Genomic DNA, 19,004 nt, shown 5'->3' on the forward strand with positions numbered 1-19,004 from the left:
TATGTCCTCCTTTAAATCTCCTCCGCTCTTTTTTTTTTTTTTTTTTTATGTAACGCATTGTTGATCACAAACTATTGGCCTACTTTAACCCCTAATTTAATCCCAACCAACGAATACTCCTTCCTTCTCATTTTATTTGTTGTGATCAACTCTTAACTGGTTTAATTTCTTTAACGTGTCTGTTTCTACATCTATTTGACTATTGAGCTATTTCCCTACAGATTTATTTTCCTATTTCACCTAATAGTTTCCAGATGGCCCTGACAGTGTTTATTATGAGTTTATTTATTATTATTTATGAGTGGACCCCCATTTCTTCACCTCCTTCCTCTATCTAGCGTCGCAAAGCTCCCTTGCCTCAGGCCGCATTTGTGGCTTCCTGCCAAAATTATTGTTGCCATGGCCTGACTTTCTTCTTAAGACACCCACTGACACATATATTAGTATTCTAATGGTTAGTTCAAGCATGCTCCTTTTCCACCTGTTGGCAAACTGTGAACCACTTGTTCCTTTGCAGTAGTGCACATCCAATGTTGTTCATGCATTCTTTGCTCATCAGCATGTGGATCCCCATCATTTTGTCTTAGTTCTACTCAACTTTGACCTTTCCCGGGGGAACACAGCCCCACCCTATGAATTCAGCGCGCAGCCCCTGGGGCAGGTAGTCCGAACAAACGAGGGTGGGCCCGGCGTATCAATGTCGACATCACGGGCTGACCCGGCCCGCGCAATCATTCCACCGGCCCACACCACGTGCAAAGTTCGGACCCCCGTCCCACGGCCATGCGCCTTGGAGTGAGCGCGGGCACTCTTATCAGTTCCCCCTCCCTGCTCGAACATTCTCCATTTCTACTTTCTTCCTCTTCGCACACACACACACACACACACACACACACACACACACACACACACACACACACACACACACACACACACACACACACACACACACACACACACACACACACACACACACACACAAGCGCGCACACACACAGCGTGCACGCACACACATGCTCAGACGGACCACAGACAAACACACCCTTTGCAGGTCTTACTTGTCTTGGTTTTGTACCCCATACTATTTCTAAAAGCGCTTTGTATTTCCCCTTATACTGCAGATTTTTAACTTCAGTGTGCACAAATAAATTACTTTTCTTTCATGGTATACCAATATTACCCCACCCCGAGGCCTCTCCTGCCACGTTTTCCATTTCTCCAAGGCTGCGCACTTCTCCCATCTGCCAATTGCGGTCTGCTGCTGGCCGTAAAAATGTACCAGATTTTTGACAGACGTGCATGCGACCACAGTGCGTCTCGACAATCGGGATCGGACCATGTCGACATTGGGTACAACCGCAACGCACCAGCCCACTCCGGTAGTTTAGCCTAAAAAAGCTAACGCACCAGCTGTCCGCTGGGAGGTCTTGTGACCCACATGCACCCCTAATCCGAGCAGTGCCCAAACATAATGTGGATTGTGCGCTTCTCTCTCTCTCTTTCGGCTCTCTTAAGTCAAAACCTGGCTGATTTCTCTCTTCATCTTTCATTCACCCGGCTAAAATCTACGTCCGTAACAAGGACCTGTATCCAAACTGGTGCTTACCATGCACCCCTAATCATTCACCCCAGCTAAACTTTACATCCTCTCATAGGGGTCTGTATCCAAACTGGTGCCTTTTGCACCCCCAACGATTCACATAAGCTCGAATTTACATCCTCTCATTAGGATCCATAGCCAAACGTGTTCTTCACCCCTATCTATTCACACAAGCTACAATCTACATCCTTTCATTAGGATCTGGAGCCAAACTGGTGTTCTTCACTCTTATCCATTCACACAAGCTAAACTCTGCATCCTTTCAATAGGATTTGTAGCCAAACCGGTGCTTTCTCACCCTTATCCATTCACGCAAGCTAAAATTTACACCCTCTAATTGGGACCTGTATCCAAACTAAGTCCACGTTTTATGGGACTTTCCTATTTTTGTTATTCCTTCATTCACACCAGACATGTCACTCACTCACTGTGCACGTTCCCCATTAAGTTTGATGTTATTGTTCCATTTTTATTAGTATTTTCTTTTTTCTGTTTTCATTGTGTTTTGTCATTTACATTTAGGGACCACTCCCCCCTTTCAAAATTTATATTTTGACGACATTTGACTAGGGGAGACAAATCCCCCCCCCAGACAGCCACAGCCACACAAGATCCATTAACTATCCCCCTTAGGAGCCCCTCCTCCCCCACACACACGAGGCACGAGCATACCGCGATAACTGTGAGTGAAAGCTTCTCACCTTAATCTCAGCCTGCCGGCCGGACGCTAAGTGCTCACACCCAGGCGGACGAGGGCTCCCTGGAGAACACGAGAACTGTTCGTGACGCCAAAAATGTGGTGAATTCTCTTCGGTGGTCAGCTGGTCTTCAAAACCAAGCGGTGCAAAGGTGGCTGGCTCGGGGAAGGAAAACTTCAGTGACACACGGCTGATTGGGGAAAGATTTTATTCAACCGATGTCAGAATTGAAGTGTCTCTCTCTAGCCAAAAGTGTCAAGTCCCCCCAAGTCTTCCCGCTCTCGAATCTTACACCCCGCGCCCCCACCTCACTCGAGCGCACGCACACGAGGGCTGCTGGATGACCTCTGACCCGCCAGCCTGCCTTGCTGATTCTACACCGATGGCCAACCGCTGTATCTATACATCCTGGTGCCAGGAAATCTGCCTTCCTGGACCAGGCCCCATAAAATCCCACACGAGCGTGACCTGGTCACACTTTGGCTTAGAAGTGAAATATACATTGCATGATACCAGAGTAAAAATATACTACAATATCTCATGGAAAATCTATTTATTTTGCTTTTAAAATAATCTCTTGTGTATTTGGAGTCTCCAGGAGTGTAGAAAAGTGTAATCTATCCCTCCAGGTCTTGCAGAGATAATTTTATGATCTGTTTGGGGGCTATTTTTACTCCGTTCAGATTGCTCCGTTTTCTATTACGTAGTTTTATCTATTACATCACATCCGTTCAGGCGGGACAAACCAAACAAGGTAATGGGTGTTGCCAAACGGTTATGCAAATCCACCATCTTTATTACTATGAAAGAGTTTTGTAGTCCAAACAACTCAAGGATGCCGAAGTGAAGAGATCAATATGTTCCGTTGTTGGATGCATCAATCTACACAAATCATTACGCCATCCCCCAACATCAGAACCTCAAAGAAGTGCCTGGTCAAATTTAAATTTTCAGGCAGTGTTCCCACGTCTGTGGGCAAAGTCCTGCTTTTTCAAGGACTGTTTCAGAAATCTTTTGTCAGTATAGAGTGATTCACTGAAAGACTGTGTTTCGTTGATGGTTCAGTTCCTTCAAGCTATGGAAACGACGGACAAAGTAAAGCAGTAAGCTTGCGATGACACAAAAATAAACTGTATTTCACTTCAATAATATTGCGTGTCAAGGCACTTGTTTTCATTGCATCAGCGTCAGTCTTTTTATTTTGGAGCTGTGCGCGTTATATTTTTGCTTCTTATGGGTGTATTTTGAGTCGTTGTATAAGATGAATTGTATCGAAGGTGCTGTTTTATTCTTTGGGAACACAATACTGTGTTAAATGCATGCGATAGTTTCTTGCTAGCACTAGCATTAGCTTAGTTCGTAGCTTGACTAGAGTGCTTGTTTACAAGACATGTTCATAAATATTGTGAGGGGATTTATTTTGTTATGTGTCATGTATGTATGGACAAGTCTTCTGCCGTTGACATCTTTTAATTAATCAAAAGGTTTATAGCACAAGTAAACGCTACTTCGGCTAAAAAACTACAGATATGTCAACCGGGAAGGCACGTATTTTAGGACTATAAGTCGCTTCGCAGTACAAGCCGCACCAGCCATTAAATGCATAATAAAGAAGAAAAAGAGCATATATAACTTAGATAACTTCACATGTGTAACAAATATTCATCATCAAATTCCCACGGTCGTTTCATCCCACCGCTCTAATAAACTTTTGAGAGGTGATATTAGGCCTAGAGAACACAATTTTACTCGCATCCCGTTTAAAAATCTTTCGATAGATACGCACCCTGATCAACCGATTACACTTAAATTCGGTTTTATGAATATTAGATCACTTCATACGAAAGCAGTTCTCGTTAATGACCTTATCACGGAACATAATCTAAACGTTTTTGGTCTTTGCGAGACCTGGTTAAAACCTAATGAATTGCTGCCACTTAACGAGGCCTCGCCTCCAAATTTTGTGAGCTCGCATGTGGCACGTCCTCGAAAAAAGGGTGGGGGTGTCGCCCTCATCTCAAATTCTGAGCTTAGATTTAGGCCTCGCTCAATTCACGTATTTAAAACATTTGAAGTTCTCATTGTGCGATCCACTGCGTTACCGTCATTCTATCTTGTTGTTATTTACCGCCCACCCGGGGCTTACTCTGGCTTCCTGGATGAATTTTCAGAATTTGTGGCTGATCTAGTGACAAATGCAGATAATATAGTTATCATGGGTGATTTCAACATCCACATGAATTCACCGTCAGAACCACTGACTTCGGCATTTCAAACTTTAATCGATACGTGTGGTTTTACGCAAGCTGTACAAGCAGCAACGCATAAGAATGGAAATACCTTAGATCTGGTATTATCCCGGGGACTAGCAACCTCAAATATAGCAGTACTGCCATACACTACTGTTCTGTCTGATCATTTCTTAATAAAATTTGAAATTTTAGTTCCTTGTCAAAGACAAGAGAGCAATCGGCATTATAGCAGTCGTAATCTTAACTCCATGACTGCAACTGCGCTGTCTGAGTTACTGTCGCCGGCAACCGCCATGTTTCCCGCATACAGCGGCTCTATCGATAATCTTACAAATGAATTCAATGCGACATTATTAAAAGCCATCGACTCTGTGGCACCGCTACGTCTGAAAACTCGCCGTAGATGGCCAACTCCGTGGTTCACAGATGAAACACGTACGTTTAAACAATTATGTAGAAAGCATGAGCGCAGATGGCGTTTAACCAAACTTGAGGTTTTCCATCAGGCATGGAAGGACAGCCTCCTGAAATATAAAGATGCGCTAATTTTAGCAAAAACTCGTTATTTTTCGCAAGTCATTAATCTTAATAAAAACAATCCTAAATACCTATTTGATACAGTGGCAAAGCTAACTCTGCGCCAGCCGACCCCTGATAGCTCCTTCCACTCAGCTGACGAGTTTATGAAATTTTTTGCTCAAAAGATTGAGTCCATTAGGGACGAGATCAAGAATACCATGCCAATCGCTCCGCCGGTTACTAGCGCTGGGGATCATGCAATAACCCTCTCAAATTTTGAAAGCGTGTCCCTTGAAATGCTTACAAAATTGGTTAGTACGGCTAAACAAACAACATGTTTACTCGACCCGCTTCCAGCCAAACTACTTAAAGAATTATTTCCAATTTTAGGACCGTCCGTCTTAAATATAATCAATCTGTCTGTTTCCTCTGGGATAGTGCCAATAGCCTTTAAAACCGCTATTATTAAACCACTACTTAAGCGAGCAAATCTTGACCCGGACTGTCTCAGTAATTATAGGCCAGTTTCAAACCTCCCATTCATAGCAAAACTTCTCGAAAAAGTAGTAGCGCAGCAGCTTATTGATTACATGGTCGCTAATAATCGATATGACTCCTTTCAGTCTGGTTTTAGAGCTAATCATTCTACAGAGACAGCACTTGCTAAAGTGACTAATGATCTCCTCATAGCTATGGATTCAAATACGTCGTCTGTATTGTTACTACTCGATCTTAGTGCTGCCTTTGACACTGTAGACTTTGATATTTTATTAGGGCGTCTTAAAAGTTGTGTTGGTATCTCAGGGTCAGCACTCAGCTGGTTCAATTCCTATCTATCAGGCAGGACGCACCGAGTGGTCCATGGTAATACGTCCTCTGAGCTTTATAATGTTACGTGTGGTGTTCCACAGGGATCGGTACTCGGACCGATTTTATTTAATATTTATATGATTCCGCTTGGGGACATAATACGTAAATATAATATTAGCTTTCAATGCTACGCGGATGACACCCAATTATATATGCCGTTATCGATGACAGATCCACGGGACTGTTGTAATCTCGAGGCGTGCCTTGCGGAGATCAAGCAATGGATGTCTCTCAACTTCCTTCGTCTTAACCCAGATAAAACTGAGATGTTGATAATTGGTCCTACTCGTTATCAACACTTATTTAAGGAAACCACTATAACTATAGATAACCGGACTATCACTCAGAGTGATACGGTAACTAATCTCGGGGTAATATTTGACCAAACGCTCTCCTTTCAAAAACACATTAAGAATATAACCAGGATCGCGTTTTTTTCACCTTCGTAATATTGCTAAGATTCGTCCTATCCTCTCGACCGGGGATGCGGAAACCATTATACATGCGTTCGTTACGTCGCGCCTGGACTACTGTAATGTATTATTCTCTGGTCTTCCTAAGTCCAGTGTCAAAAGTCTACAGTTAGTGCAAAATGCCGCTGCGAGGATGCTCTCACGGTCAAGAAAATTTGATCACATTACCCCAATATTAGCCAAATTACATTGGCTCCCGGTCCATTTAAGATGTGACTTCAAGGTTCTTCTACTAACCTATAAATCACTGCATGGCTTAGCGCCTTCATATCTCGTCGACCTAGTCGTTCCTTATGTTCCGTCTCGTAACCTTCGTTCGCAAAACGCTAGTCTTTTAGTTATACCTAGGGCCAAGAAAATGTCTGCAGGGTCTAGAGCATTCTCTATTCGGGCTCCAGAGCTTTGGAATGCCCTACCAATGGATATTAGAACTACTACCTCAGTAGAAACATTTAAGACACGTTTAAAGACACATTTCTATGAGATGGCCTTTAACTAACTTGTGATGGCCGATTTGGCCGGAGTTTGTTTTGTTCTCTCTGTCCACCCCCTCCCCGGCTGGGGAGGGGGTTAGGTGGCTCAAAAGCTGATCGCGGCTAGCTGGATTCTCGGGGACCAATTCAAGATGAAGGAACTGCAGCTCAACCCCCTTGAAGACACGGCCAGGACAACCGAGGGCACCTCCGACATCCATTTTTTCATTGATTTTCATATTATGTATTACTTTTGCACTCTCTGCATCCATTATAACCTGGTGATCCTGAAAGGGGGATCCTTCCATCTGTGGTCCCTTCTCAAGGTTTCTCATTTTCCCCTGGCAGGGGTTTTTTGAGTTTTTCCTTGCCCTTTTGGGAGCTTATGATCAGGGGATGCTTTGAGAATAATTGTCAATTTTTGGCTATGTGAAGCCCTTTGAGACTGTTTGTGATTTAGGGCTATACAAATAAACTTGACTTGACTTGACTTGATATATAAGTCGCACCGGAGTACAAATTGCAGTTTCGGGGTAACTTTATTTCACAAAATCCAACAGTAAGAACAGACATGAATAGGCAACAACAGGCAGTGTGCTAACGTTACATAAACACAAACGAGGAACTGAGAACGTGCCTGACGTAACATATTAACCGTTATTCAAATAACTACAACATAAATAATTTTATCAAACCATCCGTGTCACTCCAAATCATTAAATCCATCCAAATCTTCGTCTTCTGTGTCACTTATAAATAAACAACTCCGCTGACTCCGGAAGTCAGACTCATCGTCCGTTGCAGTTCCAAATATTCTAAAGGTCTAGGGCGCCCTCGTGCGGTTTAAAGTGAGAATTACATAAGTGGTAAACGACTAGTAAGTAATGTGTTAATGATCATGTAATAATGTGTTCATTTAACATTTAAGTCACCCCTGATTATATGTTGCACCACCGGCCAAACTAGGAAAAAGAAAACTGCGACTTATAGTCCGAAACATACAGTATCTCATTTTCATTTAAAAAGACCGCACCAAAACGACTTGGTCTGAGCCGCAACCCAGCTGTCATGCAATCAAAATGAGGAATTCAGACAAAAGCATCGCTGTTGCACTTCATATAGACCACAACTGAATGAGTAAAACAGTCGAATTTATTACAGTGATACGTGGGCTTTAATGGTTAATGGACCACCTCGTATCGACAAAAAAAAAAAAAAAAAAAAACACTCAATATGTGCAGTGTCCAATTGCATTCATTAGTAATGACAATTCATTGCTCATTTCTTACATGCAATTCTTGACCAGCTTTCATATTGAAATGTTTGAGGCAAACGTCACAGTTCTGTCAAGTGGCTCGAATGTTGTGGAAGTGCCCTTGACCAAGATGGCCTGCCCCCAGTCGCTCCTGATGGCTTGTCTTCGTTAGCAGGTGAATGAGGAATAGGTGTGAAGCTCTTGGAACACCAAAGGTGGAAAGGCGCTAGACAAGTAGAGCCCATTGACTATGAAGATTGTAAGTAATCTCAAAATTAGGTTGTGTCCGTCCACGGCGTCCCCTTCCGGCAGCAGTCACGAGCCTCCATTGGCATCTATGGCTGACCATCCAATTTTGCGACAAGTCATCTGTCCTCGCTCCAACTGTCTTTGCCAGCCACCTCTCAGTGATGGGCAGAACAATTATTATTATTAGCTATTCCACTTGATCCGAAAGACCAATGCAGATGTTGCTTTGCCTTCCATTAAACAACGACTCAATTGTCATCAGGTACATTTGCTAATAATCCATTCATTCACTATATACTGCAGCCTTGATTAACAAATGTATGTCAGTCTCTGACCTTTCACTTGTGCAACGTATGCACCAGTTGACTCAATAAATGCTCAGGGAACCTCATTCTAAACATTCAAGTTGTCAATCAGACGCTGAGCAATCAAAATGTCTTTGGTCACAATCACTGCCAGGAGGCGAAACATGGTGGCTTTGACCTGGATGTCGTCAGAGGCGCACCTCGGGGCCCGGGTAGGGTTCGGTCCCGCACCAGAATGACAAAGGCTGCGCGATCTCCATCAGCCAGAACTCGCGCTCGTGCAGCTTGGGCCCCTGGAGCACCTGGAAGTAGTGACAGTCACGTCCGTCGTCTGGGTCGTAGGGTGGCGCCAGGACATCCAAGAAAGCGGCGGGTCCCTCCACGGCGTTGATCTGGTGCAGGTTGTCACGGTCGGGCGCAAGCAGGCAAGCCTCACTAACGTCCGTGTACTCGGCGTTGGATCGCAGCACCGAGCGCCGCACGGCGCCCAACTGCGGCCTGGAGGAGGGCTGCAAGTGGGTGCAAACTGACTGACTGTCCAGCCTGTCGAAGCAGCTGACGCGCAGCTTTCCATACAAGACTTTAAGCACGCCGTGCATGCCCGGGTGGTCGTGCAGGGGAATGCAGGCGCCGCTCTTCAGCAGGAATACGCCCATGCTGAAGTGCTCTGTCTCGCAGATGTGCATGTAGGTGACCGGGGGGGCGCCGCTTGGACGGGGTGAGTCGACGGCCGGCGGCTGCAGGTGGAGGTCGGCGGCTCGCGCCTGGCTCATGAGGTCAAGCAGCTGCTCGTGCTTGTCGGGGAAGACGTGAAGCGGCTTACAGAAGGTGGCAAGCGCCTGCCTCGCGATCCTCTGCACCAGCGAATTCGTTCCCATCGCAGAACCTTCACGCGCTTTCATTGCCTGACGCCGGTGAGCTAGCTAGCTAGCTACTTGTGCGAGCGAGCTAGTGGTTGCTCTCGCGAGCATCCGAGATGGTTTATTCTGCTGTCACGACTCACTACCGTCCAGCAAAACTCTAACGGACCGACAGCGAGTCCCTGAAGCCTCTGAATACCGAGAAATTGGTTACATGGAAAATAAGCTTGACTTACATTCAGGTGCTGTGCGTGTCAACGACAGGTTGCGGTGAGACCGGGTGATCCACAATCGAAGCAGCGTGAGCCTCCAAACTTCCTCCGTGGAGCTCGTCTTTTTTTCCTCTCCGTCACGTGATCGTTTTGCGTTTGAAAACGTGGGGGGAAAAAGTCGACAATACAAAATTTGACACATTCTCGGAGAGGGATTACTGATTAAAATAAAATAAAACACGACAATCCAATTTGGGATATGGAATCGGTTGACACTGCCGGTAACAACCTGTTAGAGGGATACTTTTATTCTGGTTGTATTAGGTTTTTCTTCCCCCCACTAACTAAATAACTTTTAGACTATTGGACTTGTCCCCCCCCCCCCCCCCCCCAAAAAAAAAAAAACCTTCTGGCTGTTTTGCATTAAAAATACAATCATTGTTGCCCAATGAAGACTTGAAAAACAGAAGTGTTTTTAAGGCTTGTAGCCTATATGTAAAAATAAAATCATGTGATTCTTGTCATATTGTGTTTCCTCCCAAAAATTTAATTCTTACCATGTGAATTATTCTCTCCTTTTTTTCTATTTCATAGTGGATGTGGGTTAGGAAACGAGCTGGTTGCTGTCACTCCTGCATGTTCATTTCCGCATTTCTATGTTTGCCGATTTGATATTTATGGTCCTTTTGAACACAGAATGGAGACTCACCGCATATTGTGCTTTTCTACGTTCCGTACTCAAAGCACTTCATTCACACCGTTACCTCATTCGAATACTGACGTCGCAGCATCACGAGCACCTGGTGGTTCAGTTCCTTGCTCAAGAACACTTTTACATGGTTGCAATGGCTGTGGATCGAACCCGCAACCTCTGATTTGCCCCAGCTGGATTATTGAACGTTCAAATTGTTGACCTTTATGAGACGGACAGGACGTTGCAAGAAACACAAAGTGTGCTTTTGATTTAAAAGCATTTTAATGTCTTTTTGCATTTATGTAACAGAGAGAGGGAGAGAGAGAGAGAAAGAGAGTGCAGGAAAGGGGGGAGTATGGAGGTGCTCATCGAACTAGCAGTGACCCCCCACAACCGCTCAACACACGGCTGTGGCATTATTGATGGTGTGGGACAAACTAACGACGCATCGGTGCTGGTTACTACGTTTACGGTGACCACGGCACGGCGCGCATACACACTACACGCTGAAAAGAGAGGGAGGGATAGGAAAAGAGTGCCAGTCAGGTGTGGGGAATGAGCGCACCCAAAAGCCAGGCTGCCTCTCATCGGCTGCTTTGTTACCAGGCAGAATAGGTACTTGTTCTGGTCAGCACATTGGAAGAGAGAGAAAAGGAAATGAGAACCAAAGAAAAAGCAAGCAACCATCAAAAAGCGCCAAGCGACTTTAGTGTTTCTAAATGTGATGAGAAGAAGACAAAAGTTTTGAAAGGCCAGAACACGTCAGGAAGATCAACATCCTTTTCAGTTTTACTCTTCCTTCACTGACAAAGTTTCAGTCCATCAAGCAGATTAGTAGAGGCGAGACTACGGCAGATTAGTATTTCTTATACACAACTTGTACATATTCAGCAGTTAAGATTAAAACCTGGACCAGGATTATATCCGGACAGAATCAGATCTGGACTCATCAAGGACGAAATCAGGAATGGAGACCGAACTGGGATTAAAGCAGAATTGAATTGAATATGGGTTAAATTGGGACCTAATGAAGATTAAACCTGAACTAAATTCTGTAGAGTACACACATTTGTAACATTGAGAATAGGTTGATTGTTGTTTTTCTTATACACAACTTGTACATAAACCAAGCAAAACTAGTCGCGGCCCAACAGGATCACCATGAAACCACGCCAGAACAGGACCACTCAAAAACCTTCAACAAGCTGTCATCAAGCCAGAAGTGGTCCCAATCAGACCCAAAATTGGTAGAAACAAGGACTAAATCTGGATTGAATTTTCACTGTACAAATTTTAAACCCGGACTAGATGAAATTTAATCCAGGTTTTGACCTGGATTAAATTTCATCTGACCAATGATTAAATCTCAGATAAACCAGGAGCAAACTTGGACTAAACCAAAAATGGAGCAAACCTAGGATTAAAGACCAGACCAATGACCAAATCTGGATCCCATTTGGGCCAAACAATGGTCCAATCTGTGGTTAACTCCACTTGGACCAAATCAGATTAAAACATAGTTCTGTAAAACCCAGACTGAACCAAAATAGGATTTGTACCAGGATTAAACCCGGGTCCAACCAGAACTAAGCTTGGACGGGACCAGTATGAAACCGAAACTAAGCAAACAAACAAACAAACAAACAAACAAACAAACAAACAAACAAACAAACAAACAAATAAACCAAAAACTAGTTTGAAGCAGGACTACGTACAGCTCTGAGCCGGGGAGGATTGTCCTTAGGCACAGAGTGGACAACATGGGTTCCAAGGGGACCCATGAGGGCGTGGCTCGCATGGGAAGAAGGCAAAAAGGAAGGACGAGAAGAAAGGGAGTGAGGAAGAGGAACAAGAGGAATCTGGGAGCATCCAGGCGGCTAAAAGTGGAAAAGTTACACGAGACTAAAGTGGTTATCGTCATGACGTCTTCTTCATAGTTGACATTTTACGACTATGAGCAGCGTAAAATCGAGACAGTTGGGTTGACACAGTAACAGCCCACAGGCCGCCGGGAACGAGCCGATCGGCACCACAGGGACCAACAGGAACAGGAAGAGGAAGAAGAGGAAAGGGGGAATGAGGATTTAGTTGTTGGCATTTATTTCTTCTTGCTGAAGAGACTGAAGCGTTTCTCTTTGTCTTTGTCGCGCTTGCCCGGGCTGGACTCAGCCGCTGCCACCTCAGCCGAAGCCGAGGTGGGCACGGTGACCGTGCGACCCGCCGAGGCCGGCATGGTGTGAGCACGGGTGGTGGCGGGCGCCGGCGTGCTGTGGCTGCTTGGAGTCACTTCGCCCTTCTCGCCCATAATGGCCGCTGAGATGCTGGAGATCCACGAGTTCATCTCCTCCTGCGTAGCAAAAATATCACACAAACGACATGAGCGTTAGCATTAGCATTCATGGGACTTCTTTTGTGACGTGAATTTACGTGGGCAACATTTGCGTTTGTCGTTGTCTAAAACTTGAACTAAACCTGAGCTACAAATGAATTAAGCATAGACTGCATCCGAATTGATCATGGACCAAAATTGGACTAGACCACACCTTAATGAAAGGAAGGACTGAACAAGGATCACACCACAGCTAAACCTGGATTAAAATGAACTATACCATGACTAATCCTGAACTCAAGCAGGATGAAAATGAAAGAGGATTTAACTAGGGTTGAGCAAAGCGATAAATGTAGTAAAGATAGACTGGATCAAGACTGGAACAAGATTTGGGTAAACCGGAACAGAATTAGGGTTAACGCAGGATTAAACCTGGGTAAAGCAGTACTGAATGATAATAAACCTGAACAAAATCACGATTCAATCTGGACAAAATTGGATTTACCCAGAACTAAACTGAGATTAATCCAGTAGCATGATCAAAGCAGGAATAACATTTGTCTTAAATCTTGTCAATCCAATACAAAACCACCTATGGAGCACAAAATGGATTCAATCAGAACTGAAGATTAATGGACGAGTCGTTACTCACATCATCTTTGGCTTGGAAGAGATACTCGTTGCCATCAGTGACTCTGTAATGATCAAAGACACAATTATTACAGGACACCGACATCCATCTGTCCGTCCCTTTATCCATATCCATCCATCCATCATTTTTCAAGCAGTGTTCCCACATCTGTGGACAACGTCCTGCTTGTTTAAGGATGACTGTTTCAGAAAACTTTTGTCAGTATAAAGAAGGATTCGCCGAAAGACTTTGTTTTGTTAGTGGTTCAGTTCCTTCAAGTTAAAGTCCCAAGTTAAAGTCCCAATGATCCTCGTCACACACACATCTGGGTGTGGTGAAATTTGTCCTCTGCATTTAACCCATCCCCATGTGATTTTGATCCATCCCCTGGGGGAGAGGGGAGCAGTGAGCAGCAGCGGTGCCGCGCTCGGGAATCATTTGGTGATTAACCCCCCAATTCCAACCCTTAATGCTGAGTGCCAAGCAGGGAGGCAACGGGTCCCATTTTTATAGTCTTTGGTATGACCCGGCCGGGGTTTGAACCCACAACCTTCCAGTCTCAGGGCGGACACTCTACTACTAGGCCACTGAGCTGTGCAAGCTTCAATCTATGGAAACGACACACAGTAAAGCCGTAAACTTGAATCTGTATTTCACTTTCATATTATTGCGTGTCTATGATGCCCTCATTTTCATAGCATTAAGGTCAGTCTTTCTGCTGATTTTAGAGCTGTGCACTCTGTTTTCACTTCTTGGTGTATTTTGAGTAGTTGTATCAGATGAATTGCATCGAACATGCTGTATTATTGGGGAACACAATGTTTTAAATACATTCGTTAGCTTCCCGCTAACGATAGCATTAGCTTAGTGGTTAACTTGACTGCAGTGCTTGTTTACAAGACGTGTTCATTAATATTGTGAGGGGATTTATTTTGTCTCGTGTTATGTATGTATGGACAAGTCATCTGAGTTGACATCTTTTAATCAATCAAAAGGTTTGTGGCGCAAGTAAACGCTACCATGACTAAAAAACTACAAATATGTCAACCGGAAAGGGTGGTGCACATCTTGCGGCCTGGAGGGTGTGGGGTTAGGGTCATTTGCATTTAAAGAGACTGCACCAAAACTGCTTGCTCTGAGCTGCACCTCAGAACAAGTATAAAAGAAGGACGGACCTGTGATGCAATCAAAATGAGGAATTCAGATAAAAGCATCGCTGTTTCACTTTATATAGACCACAACTTAATGAGTAAAACGTAGAACGGAAGAATTTCTAAACGTGATATGTAAGCTTTAAGCAAAGGCAAGTTGCTTGTTGGTGTGACGGCGGCGGCGATAGACTGACTTGAGCTTGAAGACGTGTTTCTTCTTCTTGTATCCAAGCGCCACCTCGCAGGTGGCGTCTTTGAGTGCGACGGGGATCTCGCCGTGGTAGGGGATGCCCTGTGTGGCGCTCTTCTGGTCCTTGTAGAAGCCCAGTTCCTGATGGTTGAGCACGCAGAACACGTGGTGCCACGACCTGCCGCACGGGACACAGGCACAATCACCCCCGTGACCACCACGACAGGATGCAGTAGTCCACATTTCATGGTTATTGTCCTGCTTCTTCTGCCATGTGCACTTTGGCCACCAGAGGTCAGTAAAAGATGACAACGAAGCATGTTTGCCTTTTTTGTTAAGTGTAATGAGCTGTCCATCTGTAGGTGTGGCAAAAGCTTTTGGGCTCCAATATGTCTCGATTCAAGGTTTGTAATTTCTTCACAAAACTGATGCCTAATTGGTTAGCCTGTCTGTGGCATGTTAGCATGACGGTAACGGTGCGTGTACCTGCTGGACGCTTTCTTGTTGTGGCCCTCCCATTCATGCTTGCGGTGCAGGAAGCCCTCCATCTGCGAGTTGGCCGAGAGTGCCTCCTGTTGGCTCTTGACGGGCAGCGTGGCCGCCTGCTGGCCAGCTTTGCCTTTGTGGGCGGCCCCGGGGGACCCGGCGGGACTGGGCTCTGACACACCGTTCATCGCCTCGCCATCCTCCTGGAAATACCGCAGCAGCGTCAGGGCCCACACACCCGCAGAGGATCATTACTATTATTACTCATATGATTAGGAGCAAGATTAGAATAATTGGTTTGTTTTGGGTATTAAGAGCGGCGGCATGCAGAGCACAGCACAATCACAGCGTTGCTGTGGAGACACGCCACACATGGGCACCAAAGATCAAGAAAGAGCGTATGTGAAACAATGGCCGGCTGGCTGCCTCATAGTTGATTCCTGGGGCCTTTCTGTTTGACCACCAGATTTGTTCAGGTTTAGTCCTGCTTGAATCCAGCGTAAATCCAGGTTGGGGTTAGTCCTGCTCCATTTAGAATGAATTCCTGAATGAATCTGAGTTTTAGTCAGTCAGATTTAAGTATCATTCAGCACTGATTTTTCAGATTTTCTTGTCTGATAATGGTTTAGGATTAGGTATGTCCCGTCCTGGCACAGTCCATGTTTAGACAATGTTTAATCCAGGTTTAGTCCATGTTTCATCCTGGCCCCGTTGTGCTTTACCGCTGGACTGATTACACTCTCAATCAAGAGTCATTCTAGTCCTGTTTTGGTTCATGTTTAATCCTGGTTTTGTTGTGCTTCATTTATGGTTAACGCTGGGATTCATCCATTGTTATTTTAACCTAGGTTTATTTATCGTTAAATTCAGTATGGGTTAAATCCCGGTAAAACACGGGGATGAATCCAGGTTTTGAGAAGGATTCATCCATCATTCACTCGTTTGAGTTCAATCGTGGTTCGTTCAAGGTGTAGTCTAGTCTTGGTCTCGGTGCAGAATTACTTGAATGCAGGTGTGGTCCTGGTTGAATTCTGAATTTCAACCCAGTTCTCTTTAAGTCGACAGTAGGACTGCCTAAATCCAATGCAGTTTTGGGTGCAACCTGATAATGCTTGATGACGAGCCTCATGATTTGAATCAGGCGTGTCACAGTTAGGCTGCACCCAAAACAGGCTGGGTCAATGGGGGAGCTCTCGAGGACCAGACTCGGGCACCCCTGGTCTAATCCCTGCGTAGCCAGATTTTTGGGGCAAACGCCGGCAGCCGGAAGACGACAAAGGAGGAGAAGGAATGTGAGCGGCTCATGCGGTCGCGTCATGCAAGGCGGTAAAACCATCTCAAACAATCAAGTCCCACTTGGGTGCAATTGCTTGGAACCACACCTCGCCCACGGCAAGCCAATCCAAAACGGTCGGTTCATTACCACGCCTTGCAAACGCTTCGCTGGGCCGGAGCCGAGTGGGGAGGGATGGAAGACCAATCCTGCTTTCGGCTCCAGCGGGAATTCGCGCAGACGGGTTTTCCCAAGCGAACCTTGGAGGTGCTCCGGAAGGGTTGCTCGCAACGAGTCAAGTTAGCAGCGGCGGCGTGCTCGACTGGCCCGAGCCACTCAACTGGCCCGCGCGGCTCGATTTGATGACCACGTCAACACTCGCCTGGCTCTCTAAGTGCTCTGGCATTGGCTGGTGATCAATCCAGAGCATGGTCTGAAAACGGACGCTTCTTAATGATTATTAATTCATGCTCACGACAACCTACTGACGAAATGATGTCCGTCTGCTTCCAAATATGACAAGCGGCGCACTCTGACTTCATTCATGCGATTTACCAAATGTGATGCTGTAAATCTAAATCTGTCATTAGTTCCGAAAACAGAACAGTACAGCGGAGCTTCTCATTGAGGAGTGTCATGTTTGACATCGGAAAAGTTTTTTTGTGTTTTCAACGCCTGCGCGCATCCATGAAGAGGCATGTGACACACGGACAAACAAAAAGTGGAGGGCGGCGCTCGGGTCGGGACATTCGAGACCTTTTATTGCCTTTGTTAATAGAGACGTGACGTGTCAAAACATGCACAAATGAAGACAATGAAATGGTTCAAATGAGATGAGAAGACAACAAAAAGAAACGTGTGGGAAAATGACAACAAAAAGACAACTGTCGTGAAGACCCCAGACCAGACATGGGCAATCTACGGCCCGCGGGCCACATCCGGCCCACGGGACCGTTTATTCCGGCCTACCAAACCGTACAAATAAATTGTATGATTAAACCAGTGGTTCTTAACCTTTTTGGAGGTACCGAACCCCATCAGTTTCATATGCGCATTCACCGAACCCCATCAGTTTCATATGCGCAAAAAAGTGGACAATTTGGCTCGACTGACGTGTGTGAGCAGACGTTCAGCCACTAGCAAAACAAGGGAGACCAATAACACTGTTCCCACTGAAAATGAAGGGGAGTTTTTCTAGTTTGTTGTAAAAAAAAATGCATTTTGAAAATATTTGTATAATTTGTACAAATAGCAGGCATTAAAACTAGCGACCATTCTCATTTTTAAACAATACAGAATGCTCAAGGACATTGATGCACCACCTGTTTGCGACTAATCTTAACTTTTAAAGGTTTTAAGGCCGACTTGAAGGAAGTGTTTCCCGTTTCCTCACCTCTGTCACCAGGTGTTTGTGAGTTAAAGCTCTGCTCTGATTTTCAGATATCCGTCACCGTGTTGCCGTTTTGATTCTTTATTACTTTATTTAGATGTATACTTTCAGTGATTCTTCAAGATGATGTATTTGGTCAGAATGTTTGCCGTTTTATGTGATTTCGCCTCATTAGATAAACATCTTTCATAAATCTGACCTGCAGCCGCTGAAGTGATGGAAAGTGTTATTCATAATAACTGTAGAATCACTGTAGTTTTTTGGTGAAATATATTTTTAATGCTGTTAATAAATGCATCTGTTTTCAAAAGGCTTTTTTTCGAACATCCATGCTTTACTACCTACTAAAATCCTATCCTTTTATGCAATGACCTTTACATGTCATTTATATTACTTCACACAAACACTACATCCATCTGCTCCTGGTTCGGCCCCCCGATCAAAATTTAGAACCCAACTCGACCCGCAAGTCAAAAAGTTTGCCCACCCCTGCCCCAGACCATTTCTCAACGTACAAGAGCGAATGTCGACTTTACTTGAGTGACATCTGAGGAGCTAAAGCGCTTTCCATGTCTGCTGCGCTCATGTGTTGATGAGTTTGTAGAAGGTCACGTAGAGAAGAAGCAAGGACATTAAGAGCTGAGTGGACAGGAGGATGGGGGGTTCAAGCTGGGGGGTGGGGGTAGGAGGGTCAAAGAGGAAAGGAAGAAAAAAGAAAAGGCAAAAAAAATGAGGGAGGAAAAGAATGTGAACTTGCGCCTTATGTACACCATGCATATACGCAAGTCAACACAAAAGACAAGAAATGAGAAAGGAAAAAAAAAATTAAAGCACTCCAGCTTGTTTGTCGGACTCGGTGCAGAGAAAACGTTGGCAGGCGGGAGGCTCGTGGGCATCCTCACCTTGAGCCCTCTTATTGCTCAGCTTGTCCTGCTCGATTTTACTCGCTGGCTTGCCGTTCATGACAGCGTTTTAGTCTTCAAGCACATCTTTGATGGCACGGCGGGTCTCCATTTTCAGATTATTCCAGACTTTGCTTCCCTCGCTTTGCTTTTGGATGAAACTGCCGGTTGTGTTTTTTCTCAACGCTTTTC

The 19,004-nt window shown here is 45.0% G+C and overlaps 2 protein-coding genes across 7 annotated transcripts in view; both read right to left on the reverse strand.

Annotated features, from left to right (window-relative positions):
• Nucleotides 1–5,720: 5,720 nt before the first annotated feature.
• Nucleotides 5,721–10,055, reverse strand: LOC148393642 (2-aminoethanethiol dioxygenase-like). 2 transcript variants are annotated; one of them, XM_088385699.1, is made up of 2 exons: nucleotides 9,791–10,055; nucleotides 5,721–9,488 (listed from the first exon to the last, which is right to left on the reverse strand). In XM_088385699.1, exon 2 carries the CDS (start codon nucleotides 9,465–9,467, stop codon nucleotides 8,883–8,885), a length of 585 nt encoding a protein of 194 aa, XP_088241825.1. In that variant the 5' UTR covers nucleotides 9,468–9,488; nucleotides 9,791–10,055; the 3' UTR covers nucleotides 5,721–8,882. The 2 variants fall into 2 exon arrangements, with proteins under 2 accessions (XP_088241825.1, XP_088241824.1); XM_088385698.1 differs by lacking the exon at nucleotides 9,791–10,055 and having other exon boundaries at nucleotides 5,721–9,776.
• Nucleotides 10,056–10,723: 668 nt separating this feature from the next.
• Nucleotides 10,724–19,004, reverse strand: part of sptbn1 (spectrin, beta, non-erythrocytic 1) — a 53,605-nt gene continuing 45,324 nt past the window's right edge. For all 5 annotated transcript variants that reach the window (XM_088385695.1, XM_088385697.1, XM_088385693.1 and 2 more), the window contains 4 exons: nucleotides 15,248–15,450; nucleotides 14,766–14,939; nucleotides 13,442–13,484; nucleotides 10,724–12,807 (listed from right to left, as the gene is read on the reverse strand). In XM_088385695.1, coding sequence (XP_088241821.1) covers nucleotides 12,559–12,807; nucleotides 13,442–13,484; nucleotides 14,766–14,939; nucleotides 15,248–15,450 — 669 coding nt within the window. In that variant the 3' untranslated portion in view covers nucleotides 10,724–12,558. The remainder of the gene's footprint in view (nucleotides 12,808–13,441; nucleotides 13,485–14,765; nucleotides 14,940–15,247; nucleotides 15,451–19,004) is intronic.

Source organism: Syngnathus floridae, chromosome 9 (assembly GCF_059516105.1).
Source record: "Syngnathus floridae isolate MCC-2025c chromosome 9, RoL_Sflo_1.0, whole genome shotgun sequence".
NCBI classification, from domain to species: Eukaryota; Metazoa; Chordata; class Actinopteri; order Syngnathiformes; family Syngnathidae; genus Syngnathus; species Syngnathus floridae.